General features: G+C 47.0%; 1 protein-coding gene and 1 pseudogene across 4 annotated transcripts in view; one reads left to right on the top strand and one right to left on the bottom strand.

Annotated features, from left to right (window-relative positions):
* Dip2b (DIP2 acetate--CoA ligase B (putative)) overlaps window positions 1–16,678 on the top strand; it is a 183,371-nt gene that overhangs the window by 128,387 nt on the left and 38,306 nt on the right. For all 4 annotated transcript variants that reach the window (XM_029469544.2, XM_029469543.2, XM_029469542.2 and 1 more), the window contains 9 exons: window positions 604–706; window positions 2,002–2,066; window positions 3,888–3,981; window positions 4,319–4,438; window positions 6,182–6,296; window positions 7,469–7,608; window positions 8,239–8,375; window positions 14,617–14,697; window positions 16,544–16,671. In XM_029469544.2, the coding sequence (XP_029325404.1) occupies window positions 604–706; window positions 2,002–2,066; window positions 3,888–3,981; window positions 4,319–4,438; window positions 6,182–6,296; window positions 7,469–7,608; window positions 8,239–8,375; window positions 14,617–14,697; window positions 16,544–16,671 (983 nt within the window). The remainder of the gene's footprint in view (window positions 1–603; window positions 707–2,001; window positions 2,067–3,887; window positions 3,982–4,318; window positions 4,439–6,181; window positions 6,297–7,468; window positions 7,609–8,238; window positions 8,376–14,616; window positions 14,698–16,543; window positions 16,672–16,678) is intronic.
* Window positions 4,561–4,959, bottom strand: LOC110310140 (DNA-directed RNA polymerases I, II, and III subunit RPABC4 pseudogene; annotated as a pseudogene).

Raw genomic sequence — 16,678 nt, 5'->3', positions numbered from 1 at the left:
ATCCAACCCAGTGTCTTAAGCAGCTAGACAGGCATTCACCACTGAGCTACAGCCCCAGCCTCGGGGCCCACATCTTACACACTGGCTCTGCAGAGCTATCTTCACCATGGAGCTAGCATTCCGTATCTGCAGCTTCCACATTCAAGGCTTGAGCTCAGTGCTGCCTAGCAGTGTTCACACGACATCAGCAGAACGGTAGGTTACATAGGCAATCTAAAGATGCAAACAAACACGCCATCATTCTATGTAAGAAGGGGAGCATCCGTCATCTGCGGCATCGGAGTCGCATCTGGGACTGACCCCCACAGATACTGCGGAGTGGCTGTATTTGGTGTTATGCTTCTGTCCACTCAGCTCGTGTCTCGTCACGTTGATGAGTGACTGAACTTTGAGGTCTCTGACACTTGCTTCAGTGTCCTCCAGTCTTGGCTTGATTTGACCAGAGTTTGAGGTCCGAGTGCAAAGCCTTAAATGTTCCCATTCAGCCTGTAAAATTAAGCCCATTGTGATGGTTTGTCAGGGTTTAGGTTTGGGTTCTGAATTCTATTGTTGATAATAACCCATCTTATTATGCTTCTTACAGTTTTATTTTTATTTTTCTAGTATAAAACAAGCAAAGAAGGGAGTGTGATGGGAGTCACGGTGTCGCGGCTCGCAATGCTGTCTCAGTGCCAGGCTCTGTCACAGGCCTGCAATTATTCTGAAGGTCAGACCTCCTCCCACGACTGCCCTCATTGTTAGCCTCAGACACATGTGACTGTGAGCGCCCACTTGGCGATTGGACTACATTTAACCAATAAATTCCGAGGGAAATGTTCCAGGACACATTCTTGGCTTGCTTTTGCCTTCTTTGTTACAAAATAAATTAAAAAAAAAAAAATCTTGTAATTTAAATAAACTTCTGGATAAACCAGATATATAAAGTATGATTTCTAGAGTACAGAAATAGAAAACCTCAATTAAAACCGTGTGTCTGTAAGCTGTGGAGTCTTGGATGTTCCCATCTTCCCATGTAGACCTTCAAGCTAAGCATAGTCCAAGAAATCCAGCCCCAAAGATGCAAATTAAGACAGAAAGCATCCAGAGCCAGGTGATGCGGCCCACAGCTGTCACCCGACACTGCTAACAGGCCAACCTGGGGTATGTAGTAAGTTCTAACTAGCCTGAGCTATGGCGCGAGTTGAGACCCCATCTCAAAAAATATAAAACACAGTAATGTGAAACTTCTGGTATGTAAATGAACATTTCGTAGTAAGGGTTCAGGCTGGCCTCCATCTTGAGCCCCCTCGTGCCAGCATTCTGGCCTGGGCTGCAGGGTCCGTCTTCAGTGCTTACTTCCAGATGTGCTTGTCCACGTTCACTTTCCCTTTGCACATGAAAGGTGACTGTGTGCCTTTCTGGGCAGCATTCCTGCCAGATTCTAAAATATGTGCATATGCATGTATGGGGACAACCTGGAAGCCACGGGCAAGGCTCCTTGCTGGTGATGAGTGCGCTCCCTCATAGGCTCATCTGGGGCTGAAACTCAAGTTCCCAAATGTTAGGAACATGGAGAGATCTTCATTCAGTGAAAACAGATGCAGACTTATGTATACCTACTTTATTATGTTGATAATCTATCTATAGGTATCTAGAAGTAGACATTTGTATGCATAGCTTTTTATATAGAACAATATTTAATGTTTTTCTAAGAAGTAAACTTTTTACATATACTTGAAATTTCCAGAGTTTCTAAACAAACACATGGTCTTTATTTCATTAGGAAAAAACCTCTTGAATAAAGTCCCTCAGTGCTAAAGTTTTCTATGGTAGTGTTTCTTCTGTGACCACATCACACTGTCACCATCCTCCAGCCTGTCTGTAGGGGTCTCAGCATCAGGGAGACACTGATCTCCTAATTGTTTTTCCAAAGCACCTCATGCTTGCTAGGGGCAAGGCGTGGGACGTCACTCTCTGCTAACCATGGCTGCCTTCTGTTTCCCTCCATCTTTTCTCTTGCAGGAGAAACTGTAGTAAATGTTTTAGACTTTAAGAAGGACGCTGGGCTGTGGCACGGCATGTTTGCGGTAAGCTGTCAGCATCGGGGAGTGTGTAGTAAAATGTGCTTGAGAGGCTGAGGCTCTGTAACAACTGCAAGTCTCGGGATTTGCAGCTGAAGTTCCCAACATGTCAGTAACGTTGCTCGAGGACACCCAAGCATGGGGACCTGAGTTTAGACCCTCAGGATCTAAAAAAGCCAGGTACAGTAGTGCACATCTGTAAGTAAGCCCAGCTAGCCTGGAGAAGCAGTGGTGAACAGCAAGAGATCATGCTGGGGAGATAGTGCAGTGGTTAGAGCACTACTGCTCTCTCCGAGAACTCTTGTTCTTTTCTCAGCACCCATGTCAGGCTGCTGCCCAGCACCTGCGACTAGTTCTGAGGGCTCTCTTCCTCCCTCTCCCCCTCTCTTTTTCTCTACCTCCCTCCCCCCTCTCTTCCTCTCTCTTACACATAAACATTTTCTCTCTCAGCAAAATAAATTAACAAAAAATAAGATAGAGCATCTAGTGCAGTCTCTACCCCTACCCCACCGCCACCCCCATTCCACCCCCCATCTGAGAAGGGCTATATCCCTTAAATATCTATTTACTTTTTAAAAAAAGATTTAAATATGTAAGTACACTGTAGCTGTCTTCAGACACTCCAGAACAGAACATCAGATCTCATTACGGATGGTTGTGAGCCACCATGTGGTTGCTGGGATTTGAACTCAGGACCTCTGGAAGAGTAGTCAGTGTTCTTACTTAACCACTGAGCCATCTCTCCAGCCCATACTTTTTTTTTTTTTTTTTAAATCAGAAGTTGAGAAAACAAATAAAAACTCTGTGAGGACTTGAGGGATCTTCTTTCCATAATCTAAGTGTAGATAGAACCTTTTTCCTGAAACTAAATCTGCACCAGCATGAGGTACTTTAGGGCAGGGGATGGGACCTTGTATGTAAAGGGCAGGTAAGTGGTGAGCGGGGTGACTAGCATGGCTACCTGAGTTCCAAGCCAGGTAGGACTGTAGAGTAAGACCATCTGAAACACACAGACGCCCCACAGAGGCAGCACGGGCTTGATTACTGTGCTGCGCTGGGTCTCTGGGGATTGCACATCCTTGACATGGGTGGCAAGAGGGACAGCAAACTCCAGACCCTCAGCTCTCTCTATCTTTACAAATGTTTACCCTGTAAGGAACTGGGAAAATGATTTTTTGCTTTGTGACTCTGTTCCATTTTTATTCCCTTCCCCCACACTGTAGCTTGTGGCAAGCAGGAGCATCATGGGGCACTAGATGGGCGGAGCAGCAGCTTGGTCATCCTACTGACTCGTGTAAAGCAGCAACCTTGTGACCCTGCAGGACTCCTTCTGTAGCTGCCCTAGAGAAACAGTTTATACATGCCCATGAACATAAGGACGCATACATCCCTTCACAGCAGTAATGGCACAGCAGTACTGCAGACCATGTGCAACCACACACAGGGAGCTAGAGAGCCCTCTCATTCTGGGCTGCATAGATTTATCTAGGAGGCATCAGACATAAAAACAGCAAGTGGCAGATACATATATACTATGGTGCTTTCCATTTAAATAATGTGCCCAAAGTGACATATCTATTCTGTACATGTGGACAGTGGACTGCAGGGATAGACACTAAACTTATCCCTATGGTTCTCTGGAAAAGAGCCAGGCTTAGAGAGTCACTCTCAGAGGTACTTCAGCACCACTGCTAGTCTCTCAGGTAATTTTTTGAAAGGGTAAACCTGCCTAATACCCCTAAAGCGGTGTTAGCAGAGTGTCAATACAGCTTTAAGTTGGTAAATACACACTTTGTATTGACTGCTTTTTGTTTCTTTGTTTTTCAGAATGTAATGAATAAGATGCATACAATTAGTGTACCCTACTCTGTTATGAAGACCTGTCCTCTCTCTTGGGTCCAGAGAGTCCACGCTCACAAAGGTAATCAGTCACACACCCGCATAATGACTGTGAGACTGGAGGAAGCTCTCCTCTGCAGAGAGTCATTTCTTTGCCTTGGGGCTTACCAAACTTTGAAGTTGTTGTAGGTAAGCCATTTGCTTTATCCCATTGTGGCCTTTCCCATAAGTTGAAATAAGTTCTCCAGAATTTGAGCCACAGTTAGTGCCGTTGAATCCTATACTGTTCCGAGTTTCCTTTTTCTCTAAGTAAGAACTGCCACTAAAATAAGCAAAAGTGTCCTAATTGTAATATTTTGAATATACACCCCAGCTTAGCACGTGTATGTGTCATAACTCTGTCCCCTTTGAATCTGTAGCCAAAGTAGCGTTAGTGAAGTGTCGAGACTTACACTGGGCCATGATGGCACATCGGGACCAAAGGGACGTAAGCCTGAGCTCTCTGCGGATGCTAATTGTCACCGACGGCGCCAATCCCTGTGAGTACTGGATGTAGAACTCCTAGGGCATCTGACAGGCTGGGTGTCTTTTTTTTTTTTTTGAACCAAAATTTCCTTTATACAAACTATTAAAGTACAATTATATTTCTAAATGAAATCATAGGCATACAGTTGTAGTCATTAAGTAAACTAAGCCAAATGCTATACATTAAAGAGAAACGTCAATGAGGCAAATGTATGAATGAAGACACTTCTGAACTCCCCCATTTCATCGAGCATCAAAAACCACCAATCTTTTAGTCCTTTTCTTGTACATTATTCTGTATCCACATTCTCTGCACCTGATTGGATCCCTGGACTTTATCTCACTTTCGGTGTGACACTCTCCACAAATATATATCATTGGCTGCGGCTTTGGTGGTTGAACATCTTTCTGAGCGTCCATTGTTAGTGCCTCCACAGCTGGAAGAAGCGTCCCTTCTCTCCAGGCTGGGTGTCTTGTCCCTTGTCTATAAGCTGTTCCGTTCTCAACGTCGTATTGAGATGTAATTTACATACAACAAAGCTTGCCCGTTTCACCAGGTGGTGATGATGGTGAGAGAGCTTTAAATTCCAAGAGGCCAGCCTGGTCTGCAGAGTGTGAGTTCCAGGACCTGAGAGACCCTGTCTCAAAGCCCCTCCCAAAAAAACCCACCCCCACCGAAGAATAGCAACAAAACCAAACAAAACATCCCTCCTCAAAAAAAAAAAAAACCATTTTAAAATGTATGTATGTAATATATATATATATATATATATATATATATATATATGTATGTATGTATGTATGTTTGTGTGCTGTATGCTACATGTATGCACGTTTCCTCAGGCCAGAGGAAGGTGTCTGCCCTTTGGAACTAGAGTTCCAGGATTGTGAGCCACCTTACATCGGGTGCTGGGAATGGCACATGGGTCCTGTGGAGGAGCAGGCTGTCTTTGACTCTCTCTCTCCAGCCCCCCACAGTCCATCTCCATAGATTTGCCTGGTCTGCATACTTCACAGGAATGTGATCCTGTGTTTGGTCTTTGGTGATAGGCTCCCCTGGGTTGGCATTATCCTCCGATTGGCACGTATCCCTCCATAGACGCACTAATGTGCGCATCCATTCTTCCCTGCGTGGACTCAGAATCTTCACGAAGCTACACCTCTCTCGTTCACTCGGTGCAAGGAGGGGTTTGCAGGTGACTCAGTATAGCCGAGTGTGTGAATGTGGTATAAATTCTTCCAGGCAGCAAATAAAGGGATGTGCACGAAAGTTGCAGAGCTCCACCATGCTGCCTGCGCTTCTGGATAAGCACAAAAGGCTGGTTCTCCACTCAGGGTTCTCTGGTGAAGCTCGGCAGGAAGCTGTTTCTCCTCAGGGAGCATCGCACAGCCGTAAAAAGCAGGTGGAGAACTAAGGAGCCAGAGAGCATCCGAGAGCAAGTGGCCCTGCCACTGGTGGGCATCTGGCTACAGTAGGGACTTAAGGAGGGCTGCTAGATTCCACCTGGGTGCCTATTGCCTACAGTGCTGTCTCTAATCTTGGCAGGCATAGCCTTTCTAGGCTCTGACTGTAGGAACTATCACGCATGTCTCATGGGCTGGATGAGCATGTGTCAAACCACCTTGAAGGGACGCTAAGGTATTTGCATAGAATGAATGTTGTACAGGACGAGTTCTGACAGATGCACGCTGTCAGCTTCCTGCAGTAGGGAAGATGGTAGTCTCAGCTTTCAAGTTGCTCTGTTCTAACTCCTTAGGGTCTGTGTCGTCCTGTGATGCTTTCCTGAGTCTCTTCCAAAGCCACGGACTGAAACCTGAGGCCATCTGTCCATGTGCCACATCTGCAGAGGCCATGACTGTAGCCATCCGAAGGTACTGTTGTACTGTTTGCAATCAGGGCTCTCTCAATAGTCTGTCACAGCCTGGTGAGATGTGAGAGAGGACTTAACTGATGTTCTGCTTCCTAAACCTAAAAGTAAAATTGCTGAGCAGTCAGTCGTCTCACGGGTCTCGGTAATACCTCTTCGACAGAAGTGCGCCTATAGACTGACAGCTAAGTTTAATTATTCTTATCTCATCTTTGTGAAGTACTGCATTCTTCAGAACCCTTTGCATCTTAAATTAGAAATGATCAGCCAATCACGCCTCAGATATGACGAGCTATACCTAAACCTTTATTAGTACATTCCAACATATTCTTTTCTCTTTGCTTTTTTTTCCCTTGTTAAAGAGAATTATCTGTGTTAATCTGTGGACACACAGAACATGGTGAGAGGTGCTCCTGAGTGAAGGTCAGGAGAGAGGGTTGGCTGTCCTGTTTTGTCCCTGCTGCCTATTCCCCTGAGGTGGGGCTCTCATCTTGGCTAGGCTGCAAGCTAACCAATCCTAGCCACCCCTGGTCTTCGCAGCCTTGTTCTCGAGCTGTAGCATTTGGGGGATTCCCAGCTTGTTTTATGGGCACTGGGACCCACTCTGGTTCTCAGGATTTCGGAGCCCATGTTCCTCATTGCTGAGCATCTCCAGCCCTGCTCTCCCACTTCTCTTCTCTTCTCTTCTCTTCTCTTCTCTTCTCTTCTCTTCTCTTCTCTTCTCTTCTCTTCTCTTCTCTTCTCTTCTCTTCTCTTCTCTTCTCTTCTCTTCTCTTCTCTTTTTTTGAGGGACAAGAGTCTCACTATGTAGTCCAGGTTGGCCTCAGATTTGCCCTCATCCTCTGCCTCTGCCTCAGCCTCTCAAGGACTAGATTGCAGCATGAGCCACCACGCCTGGCTTTTTGTTGTTAATTTCTTCAGAATGTACTTCTGTGCTGGTGTGTGTGAGAAGGTGTGTGGAGGTCAGAGGACAAACTGGAAGGAGTTGATTTTCTCCTTTTGCCATGTGGGCCTGGGAATCAAACTCAGGTCATCAGGCTTGCATGGCAAGTGCCTTTACAACTGAGCTGTCTTGTCAGCCTTTTATGTTTTGTTCTATCCATCTGTTTGTTTATATTTATTCCTGTTTGTATATACGTGGCTTGATGGTTTGTTTTTTTCTTTTTCCAATTTTAGGCCTGGGGTTCCAGGGGCTCCTTTGCCAGGAAGAGCCATTCTCTCAATGAATGGACTGAGCTATGGGGTCATACGAGTCAATACTGAGGATAAAAATTCAGCACTGACAGTACAGGATGTGGGACATGTGATGCCTGGAGGTGAGTCTGGGATGTCATTGGGATTTCATGAAGATTTGTCATCAAAGTAATGGTGCTGGGATGGGAAGATAGCTTGGGCAGGCAAAATGCCTGCCTGGATTGCCCAGAACCCTGGTTCCATCCCTATTACCTCATAAAGAGAAGGGGGATCTAGAGGAGAGGCAGAGAGGCTGACAAAGCAAGAGGGCCAAACTAGGGGATCCCAACTCCAGTGTTTGGTTGCAGCATTTGTGCAAGCTGCTCTGTGATTGAGTGTCACCGTGCTGGCCCCTCACGGCTGTGTGAGGCTTCAGTCTCAAAGGCTTGCACAACTCTGCTTTGTCCCATGGAAAGGGATGCCAGTCACTGACTCTCGTAGTAGTTGTCAAACTAGGAAGGCTGTGTGCTGCTTTGAGGTTGCACCAACCCCGAGTCCGGCCAGCAACTGCTGCAGTCCTTCCTCCCTGCACTGTGTAAGAGCTGTGTCAGGGCGCCAGGTGGACCTGTCCATTCACAGCCCCGAAGCAGCACTTCTCTTTGCTGCTCATTGTTTGCTGGTTCAGCAAATGTGCAACTGTCTGGGTTTGCAAAACAAAATTGTTACTTTGCAAGTTTTCCACTCTTCTGTTTTTTGTGTTTTCTGTGCTCTAGGCATGATGTGCATTGTGAAGCCAGACGGACTTCCTCAGCTCTGCAAGACAGATGAGATTGGAGAGATCTGTGTCAGCTCCAGGACTGGAGGAATGATGTACTTTGGACTTGCTGGTGTGACCAAAAATACATTTGAGGTACATGGTGCTATTTCCCGGGGTGTTGAGTGACATCGGATGTTACTAGGAGGCCTGCTGACTGCCGGATGGCATGGCACTGTTCAGCATGGATTAGTGGCTGGGATGGTGTCTTCAGGGCCTGGTACCCAAGGTCAGGTTCTACTCCACAGCTGCTGTGTGAGCTGCCTAGCCTCATGGAGGTCCTTTATCTTTAAGATATGAATGACAGCCAGAGTTGGTAGTGAGTGCTTGTAATCACAGCACTTGGGAGCCTGGGGCCAGGGCACTTCAGGTTCAAGGCCAACCTGGGCTGTATAATAGGACCTTGTCAGAACAGAGCAAAAGTGCCAGATGTGCTGGTGCCTGCCTTTAATCACAACACAGGGAGGCAGAAGCAGCTGGATCTCTGTGAGAGTGAAACCAGCCTGGTCTACAGAGTTCCAGTACAGCCAGGGATACACAGAGAAATTCTGTCTCAAAAAGAAAAAAACGAACCTACCAAACCAAAAAAAAAAAAAAAAAAAAAAAAATCACCAAAGTGATGATTTTTTGAACACAATGTGAACAGTAACAATGCCTATCTTGTGAGCTGTTTTGAACACTAAATGAATTAATATTTACTCGTAGAAATGGTGTTGTGTATCTGTTGGCCATTAAAAGATTTACTCTAGTGGATTTACTATTAAAGCTTTTTAAGTCCAAGATTTTGACGTTGAGAGTCCTGTGACAATTGGGCTTGCTGTGTCAGACTGTTAACGACATGGAGCTGGGAGCTGGGGAACCACCTGCCCTGTATGCTGACATCTCCAGATGCCAGGCATGCGAAGCAGCTGCCGCAATCCCCAAGCAAGCTGCTCAAGTCGGCTTGCAGACTTAGCAGGCTTTGGGATCAGTAGAAAAGGCACCTCAGCAAAGACGTCCAACATAGACTTTGAGCTTTCACACACATGCGCGCGCGCGCGCACACACACACACACACACACACACACACACGACTTAACCCTTTGCAGGGGTCAAATTGTTCCAGACTGCTTTGTGTGCTAGGGCTCTGTCAGAGCAGGTGGGGCAGTAGGGAAAGGTTGTATTCTGGCGAGGCCATACTTTCTGCGGACGCAGTGCATTGCCTTTCTGCAGGCACTCTGCTTGCCAAGCTAAGCTGTAACGAGAAGTCGCCCTGGTGAGCCTGCAGGTTAGAGCTGGAGGCTAACTGTTGGTGTGCCTTTTCAGGACCAGAGAAATCCCACTGGTGGATTTAGGGGTTTTTCCTCTCTCTTACCATGTGGGTTCTAGGGATTGAACTCAGGTCATCAAACACGGTAGCAGGTGCCATACCCACTGACTCACTTGCTGGCCCGGCTTCTGACTTTGAGTACTTGGGATGCATCTATTTTCAATACGTATCATGTTCCTCATGAGAGCTACTTTACTTTACTGACAGTAAGAAGCTTGCTGTCTGAGGCTGACTCTCACTGAGTAGTTTACCTTGCCTTGGATTTGCCCTCCTCATACCTCAGCCTCTTGAGAAGCTGGGGGTGTAGGCAAACACCACTGCACCTCACTTGAGGCAGAATTGTGTTATTGTGTGTGTAAATGAGGTGGAGTGAGGTGAGGAGGAAGAGAAAGAGACGGGGAGAAAAAGTGTTATTGCTGCACATATGTAGAGGTCAGAGGACAATGCTTGGGAGTCCGTTGTTTCCATTTTGTTTTTAATAAAAAGCTTATTTATATGTATAGGTGTTTTGCCTGCACCAGGGTGCATGCCTGCTTCCCTTGAAGGCCAGAAGAGGGAGTTGGAACCTCTAGGCTGGACTTTCGGATGATTGTAAACCACCATGTGGATGCTGGGGATCGAACCCGGGTCCTCCACAAGATCAGCTGGCACTCTTAACCTCTGAGCCATCTCTCCAGCCCCTACTTGCACTTTGTTAGACAGGGTCTCTCTTGTTGTTTCTGCTGCAGTGTGTATTTCAGGCTAGCTGGCCACGTGGACTCTGTGGTCCTATCTCTGCCTCCTATCTTACTGTTGGAGTGCTGGGGTCAATGGTGTGAGGCTAACCTTGCTCTGTAGGCTAAGCTTGGATCTTTGGGCCTGCAGAGAAGTACTTTCAGCCATAAGCCATCTCTCAGGCCCCCAGGCAGCATTTGCAGATAATGCCTACTTCTTACCTTTCTCCAAAGGCAGCTGCTAGCCTGGACTCTCACAGCTTTTTGGTGGTGCTTGAGTACGAGCGAGCACCAGGAGCACCAGGTGTGCGGTGTGCTGCTGCAGTGCAGCCCAGCCCACAGAACATTTGCTATATCCAGTGCAAGTGTAGCGAGCACCAGGAGCACCAGGTGTGATGGTGTGCTGCTGCAGTGCAGCCCAGCCCACAGAACATTTGCTATATCCAGTGCAAGTGTAGCGATGCACCAGGAGCACCAGGTGTGACGGTGTGCTGCTGCAGTGCAGCCCAGCCCACAGAACATTTGCTATATCCAGTGCAAGTGTAGCGAGCACCAGGAGCACCAGGTGTGATGGTGTGCTGCTGCAGTGCAGCCCAGCCCACAGAACATTTGCTATATCCAGTGCAAGTGTAGTGATGCACCAGGAGCACCAGGTGTGATGGTGTGCTGCTGCAGTGCAGCCCAGCCCACAGAACATTTGCTATATCCAGTGCAAGTGTAGCGATGCACCAGGAGCACCAGGTGTGACGGTGTGCTGCTGCAGTGCAGCCCAGCCCACAGAACATTTGCTATATCCAGTGCAAGTGTAGCGAGCACCAGGAGCACCAGGTGTGACGGTGTGCTGCTGCAGTGCAGCCCAGCCCACAGAACATTTGCTATATCCAGTGCAAGTGTAGCGAGCACCAGGAGCACCAGGTGTGACGGTGTGCTGCTGCAGTGCAGCCCAGCCCACAGAACATTTGCTATATCCAGTGCAAGTGTAGCGATGCACCAGGAGCACCAGGTGTGATGGTGTGCTGCTGCAGTGCAGCCCAGCCCACAGAACATTTGCTATATCCAGTGCAAGTGTAGCGATGCACCAGGAGCACCAGGTGTGATGGTGTGCTGCTGCAGTGCAGCCCAGCCCACAGAACATTTGCTATATCCAGTGCAAGTGTAGCGAGCACCAGGAGCACCAGGTGTGCGGTGTGCTGCTGCAGTGCAGCCCAGCCCACAGAACATTTGCTACATCCAGTGCAAGTGTAGCGATGGCAGGGTGGGATGGAGCCTCACCCGGAGAGGAAGAAACAGAGGTGGGTGGGTGAGCTGGCTCAGCAGATGAAGGTGCCTGGGAGCAAGCCTGATAATGGGCTTCAGTCCCTACCACATAGCAGATGAGGAGAGCCTCCCTCCCACCAGCTGTTTTCAGGCCTTTGTAGGTAGACCATGGCACACAGACACCCACACAGACACATACACATCTACGCACAATAAACAAAGCAATAAAAGTAGTTCTAAAGGGTAAATACTACTTTATTTGTTTCATAATCAGTATTTTACTGAAGTCTGATATTTAAATTCTGAGTTTTCCAAAGTAGTTAACATTTTCCTAGGACAGAAACATAGTAATAATAAATTGGAAGATTAATAGATGAATTTTTAAAAAATAAGCTGGATAGGCTCCGGAGATGGCTTGGTGGTTAGGAACACTTGCTACACTTGGAGAGGAGCAGGGTTTGTTTCTCAGTGCTGAGAGCCGCTCACAGTTACCTGGAACTGGGGTTCTAGGAGCCCAGGGCCCTCATTTGGCCTTTGTGGGCACTGGCCCTCATGGTACACATACTTAATACATACCCATAAAAGAAAAATAAAATTTAAAAATTAAAACCAAAAAAGGTGGGGGCTGGAGAGATGGTTCAGCGCGTAAGTGCACTGACTGCTCTTCTAGAGGTCCTGAGTTTAATTCCCAGCAACCACATGGTGGCTCACAACCATCTGTAATGAGATCTGATGCCCTCTTCTGGTGTGTCTGAGGACAGCTACAGTGTACTCATATAAATAAAATAAATAAATAAGTCTAAAACCAAAAAAGGTACTAAGAGAAAAAGTAAAAACCACACACACACACATATACACTCACGTACCCCCCAAAATAAAACAATAAACAAGTAAATAAATAAACCATGCTACTGGAGATGTAGCTTAGGGGTAGAGTATGTGCCCTGGGTTTGGTGCAGGCACCTGGGCTTCATCCACAGCAGAGAGGAAAGAACAAGAAATGCTGGAGAAAGATCTTTTTTTTTTCCTTATTTCTTTATTGGGTTTTAAAGACAGGGTTTCTCTGTGTAGCCCTGGCTTTCCTGGAACTCACTCTGTAGACCAGGCTGACTTTGAACTTACAGAAATCCATCTGCCCCTACCCCCCGAGTGCTGGGGTTAAAGGTGTGTGCCACACATGCACACACCTCCCTGTTGCCCCCAGTGTTTCTAATGTCCCATCACTGCTGTATGCTTCCCGACTTCAGGCAAACAATCTGCCTCTCCCTTCCTCACCTGTAAGATGGATAGAATTCCATTTGGAGGAACTGACGTGCGCATTACTGTAGAGCAAAGTAAGCTGTTAATATAATTAACTCTAGTCTCAAAGGAGGCAGGTCAGAGAGCTGCCTGGTCTGACAACGCAGTGACCCGAGCTCTGCCCCCAGATGGGGCAAGTGGAGGACTGACTTCTGCATGTTGTCCTGTGTTCTCTCAGTAGGCACTGTGCCATGCAGGTACACACAGAGAGAGTGACAGTGAATATGGTTGGGTGGATGGATGGATGGAGGGGGCACACAATGAATGGGGGTGTGTGTGCTGAAGCAATGGCTCAGTGGTGGGTTCAAGTTACAACACCCAAGTGGCAGCTCACAATCATCTGCAATTCCAGGCCCAAACAGATATATACATGTAGGCAAAATACCCATAAATGTAAATAAAAAAAATTAAAGGGAGAAAAAAAATCAAGAAGGAATTAAGAAAAAACCCAGGATATTTATATAAATAAACTATTTTCTATACATACACATGTACATACACAACTAGACAGTAAAGAAAAAGACATTCACTGAGGAAATACAGTTTAATTCATGATGGAATATCTGGGGTTTTGTTCTGTTTCCCCATTTGGACAATGGTAGTACACAGTGCTAGCTGTAATACAGGGGAAACGGTGTTGATGTGTAGTGGTTGTGTGGGACACCCTGTCACACTGCTGCTTGCCATTGTGAGAGATCAGGGTCACCCTATCCAGACAGAGAATGCATTCTAATCTCTAATATGTCCTGAATGCAGCCCCGGGTCAGGCACCGTGCTCTCCTCTCCAGATCTGCTCAGATTGCTCTACCTCTACCTACGCCCAAGAGAGGATTTGAGAGCATTGTTTATAGTTGAAAAGAATCTGAGGCTCAGAGCTGCCGGCATTTACCCACAATCTGCCTTGCCACTAAACTGCAGAGCTAGAATCAACTCTCAGGACTTCAGTATCCTCTGCCCTGTGAAGTGTTCTGCTGTACAAACACGGCCTAGATTGGTCTAGGCTTTAGTAGGTGCTAGGACATCCGGACGTCCTGCCGTCCATCCCCTCCCCCACAGCCTTTTTCTTGGGTACTGGGGATCAGAACTGCAGCCCTCAGGCTTGCACAGAAGCCTATCCCGTGACCCTGGGTTAACATACTTAGTTGTGACATTAGTCTGTGCATCTTTTGAGATGACACAGTGGGTGAGGGCACTTCACGTCTTCTCTGATGTGTGCTACCCACAATCCACATGGCGAAAGGCGAGAGCCAGCTCCTGCATTTGCCCCCTGACCTCACAAGCATATAAAGGCCCCATACCTGCAGTGATACAAACACAAATCAACGTAATAAAATATTTAACTGTGAGTGTATAGCTTTTTAAAAGTCTGGAGAGGTAAACACTGAACTGGATGAGATTCCTGGATTTGTTGCAGATTATACCTTCCAATAAGCATATTGTGTGTGTGTGTGTGTGTGTGTGTGTGTGTGTGTGTGTTTATAATTCTATTTGGGGGTTGGTTGATTGTTTTTAGAGACAGGGTCTCATTGTGACGTCTTGGCCAGCCTGGAGTTTGCAGTGTATACCTGGCTGGCCCCCGAATCACAGCTCTCCTGCCTGACTCCTGAGTGCTGGAATTAAAGGCTTGTACCAACCATGCCCTGCTCAGTTAGAATATAATACATGTAGTTTTTTTCTTTTAAGTAAGACTTTTAAAAACCAGATACATTTTTTTTTTTTAACTAGCCAAGCTTTTCACCTTTTTCCTTTTGTCTTTTAGGTGATTCCAGTGACTTCTTCAGGCTCTCCTGTAGGGGACGTACCCTTCATCCGGTCAGGGCTGCTGGGATTTGTAGGGCCTGTAAGTGGCGGTTCCTGTTGATTTTGCAACATTTGATCTAAAAGCACTTGAACTTTGATCCACAGAACTGAACAGATTCCGAGTAGACGAAGGGGGTCACTGGCCCTTTAACAACAATCGAAACGGCTCCTCCTCCTGTTTCTTTACTTAGACAAAGTCTCACTGCACAGTCCTGCCTGCGTTGGATCTAGTGGAGATCCCTACCTCAGCCTCCCAAAGCCTGTTCAAGGCACATACTGAGCCTGAGCAGGGCACGAAGGCAGCAGAGAGCCAGGCTCTGATGGCCAGTGGGTAGGGCAGTGGCGAGCCATGGGTAGTCGCTATCCTATCAACTCATACCCTCCATCTGTCGATGGCTCCTTCCTGCCCATCTCCTCCTCCTCCTCCTCCTCCTCCTCCTAGCGCTCAGCTCATGTAAGAGCATGTGACACTGAGCCCTTAACACTGCAGTGCAGCCTCAGCTGTCTCAAGAGCCCAACTCTTGAGCGAGCTTGCTGCACTGCCAGTGAGGTCCAGGACCCAGCTTCAGCCGTCAGTCTGAAACAGACAGACTGTTGTCCACTCTCTATGAATGATCCCCTAAACCCCATGTAAAGGGTCTGGTTGTATCTGTCCTGAACCAGTCCCATGGTCAGATCTAGCTGCAAGGAAGATGAAGATGGAAATACCAGGTCAGCTAAGCAGCCTCACTGTGAAAGATTTGGAGAAGCAGGCATCCCTTCTCTCTCTCTTTTTTAAGGATTGATTTGTTTCTATTATGTTAGTTGTATGTGCAAGTCTACATGCCTAGCAGTGTTGGAGTTAAAGGACCTGTGAGCCACCAGACTTTGTGCTGGAAGCCACACTCGTGTCCTCTGCAGGACCAGGACATTCCCTTAGCCGCTGAGCCGCCTCTCCATTTACCAGCAGCAGACTGTTAGGAGTGTCTCCCCTCTGGCTCTGGCACTGTGGGTAGACCAACAGCTTCCTGTGCATTGACACTCTGTTTTTCTGGCTTAGCCCAGTCATTGTGTGGCACTACACTGTGCTCAGCAAGTAAGAGTGGCATGCTTGTGCAGGTAACTGCCAGCTCGATGAGGACATGTGAAGGGCCAACAGACCCAGGGGCCTGCTGCTCTGCTGTCCAAAAATCTGCAGGGTTCTTAGACCTTCTTGGGTATGTGTTTCTGATCTTGCCAGTGGAGACAGTGTTACCCTTGCGAGCTCAAAGCAACTATTCACACACTAAGACCGTTGGCTCTCTCTAGCTCCAGGAGTAATAAAGTAACATTCATCTCCCTGGTATTCACCCTGTGACAGTACAGAAGAGCTAATGCACACCTGTGGCTGGAAAAGGGGACCTGTGTGTGAGCACAGTTTCTTCCCTGTGAGAGTGAGATTTTCCCCTAAGAATAAATAGGGACGAATTAATCTCTGTAAGACCTCAGTGGGTGCTAGCCAGATGCTCAGCAGGTAGAGGCATCCATGGGACCCATTGGGTGGAAGGAAAGGACAGTTCCTTCAAGTTGTCCTCTCAGTCACAGTGGGCAGTGACCTGCCTGTGCCCACACACACATGCACACAGATAGAGTGCCTTTTAAAAAGACTCGGTGGCTTTAAGATGCCGCTTTTCTACTAATTCTAAAGAAAAATAATAATAAATTCCATAAACTATGACATTATTTTCTTTCGTATAAACACATTTTTGTGGTGTTGGGAGTTAAACTGTGTACATATTTCACAGGTATGTTTCTTAGTGTTTGGTTTGGTTTTGGTTTAATGACATTTTCATGAAAACAGGAAATGTAAGGTGTCTGTTTTACCCTTTAAACTATGGAAATAAAGGTGAATCATTGCTGACTTTCAGGGTAGCTTGGTGTTCGTGGTTGGAAAAATGGATGGATTACTCATGGTCAGCGGCCGAAGACATAACGCTGATGACATTGTTGCTACTGGATTGGCTGTGGAGTCGATAAAGACTGTCTATCGAGGAAGGTGAGTC

Source organism: Mus caroli, unplaced genomic scaffold, assembly GCF_978045245.1.
Source record: "Mus caroli unplaced genomic scaffold, Mus_caroli_1 scaffold_16, whole genome shotgun sequence".
NCBI classification, from domain to species: Eukaryota; Metazoa; Chordata; class Mammalia; order Rodentia; family Muridae; genus Mus; species Mus caroli.
Note: the sequence above shows the minus strand (reverse complement) of the source record. Positions and strands in the feature narration are given on the sequence as shown.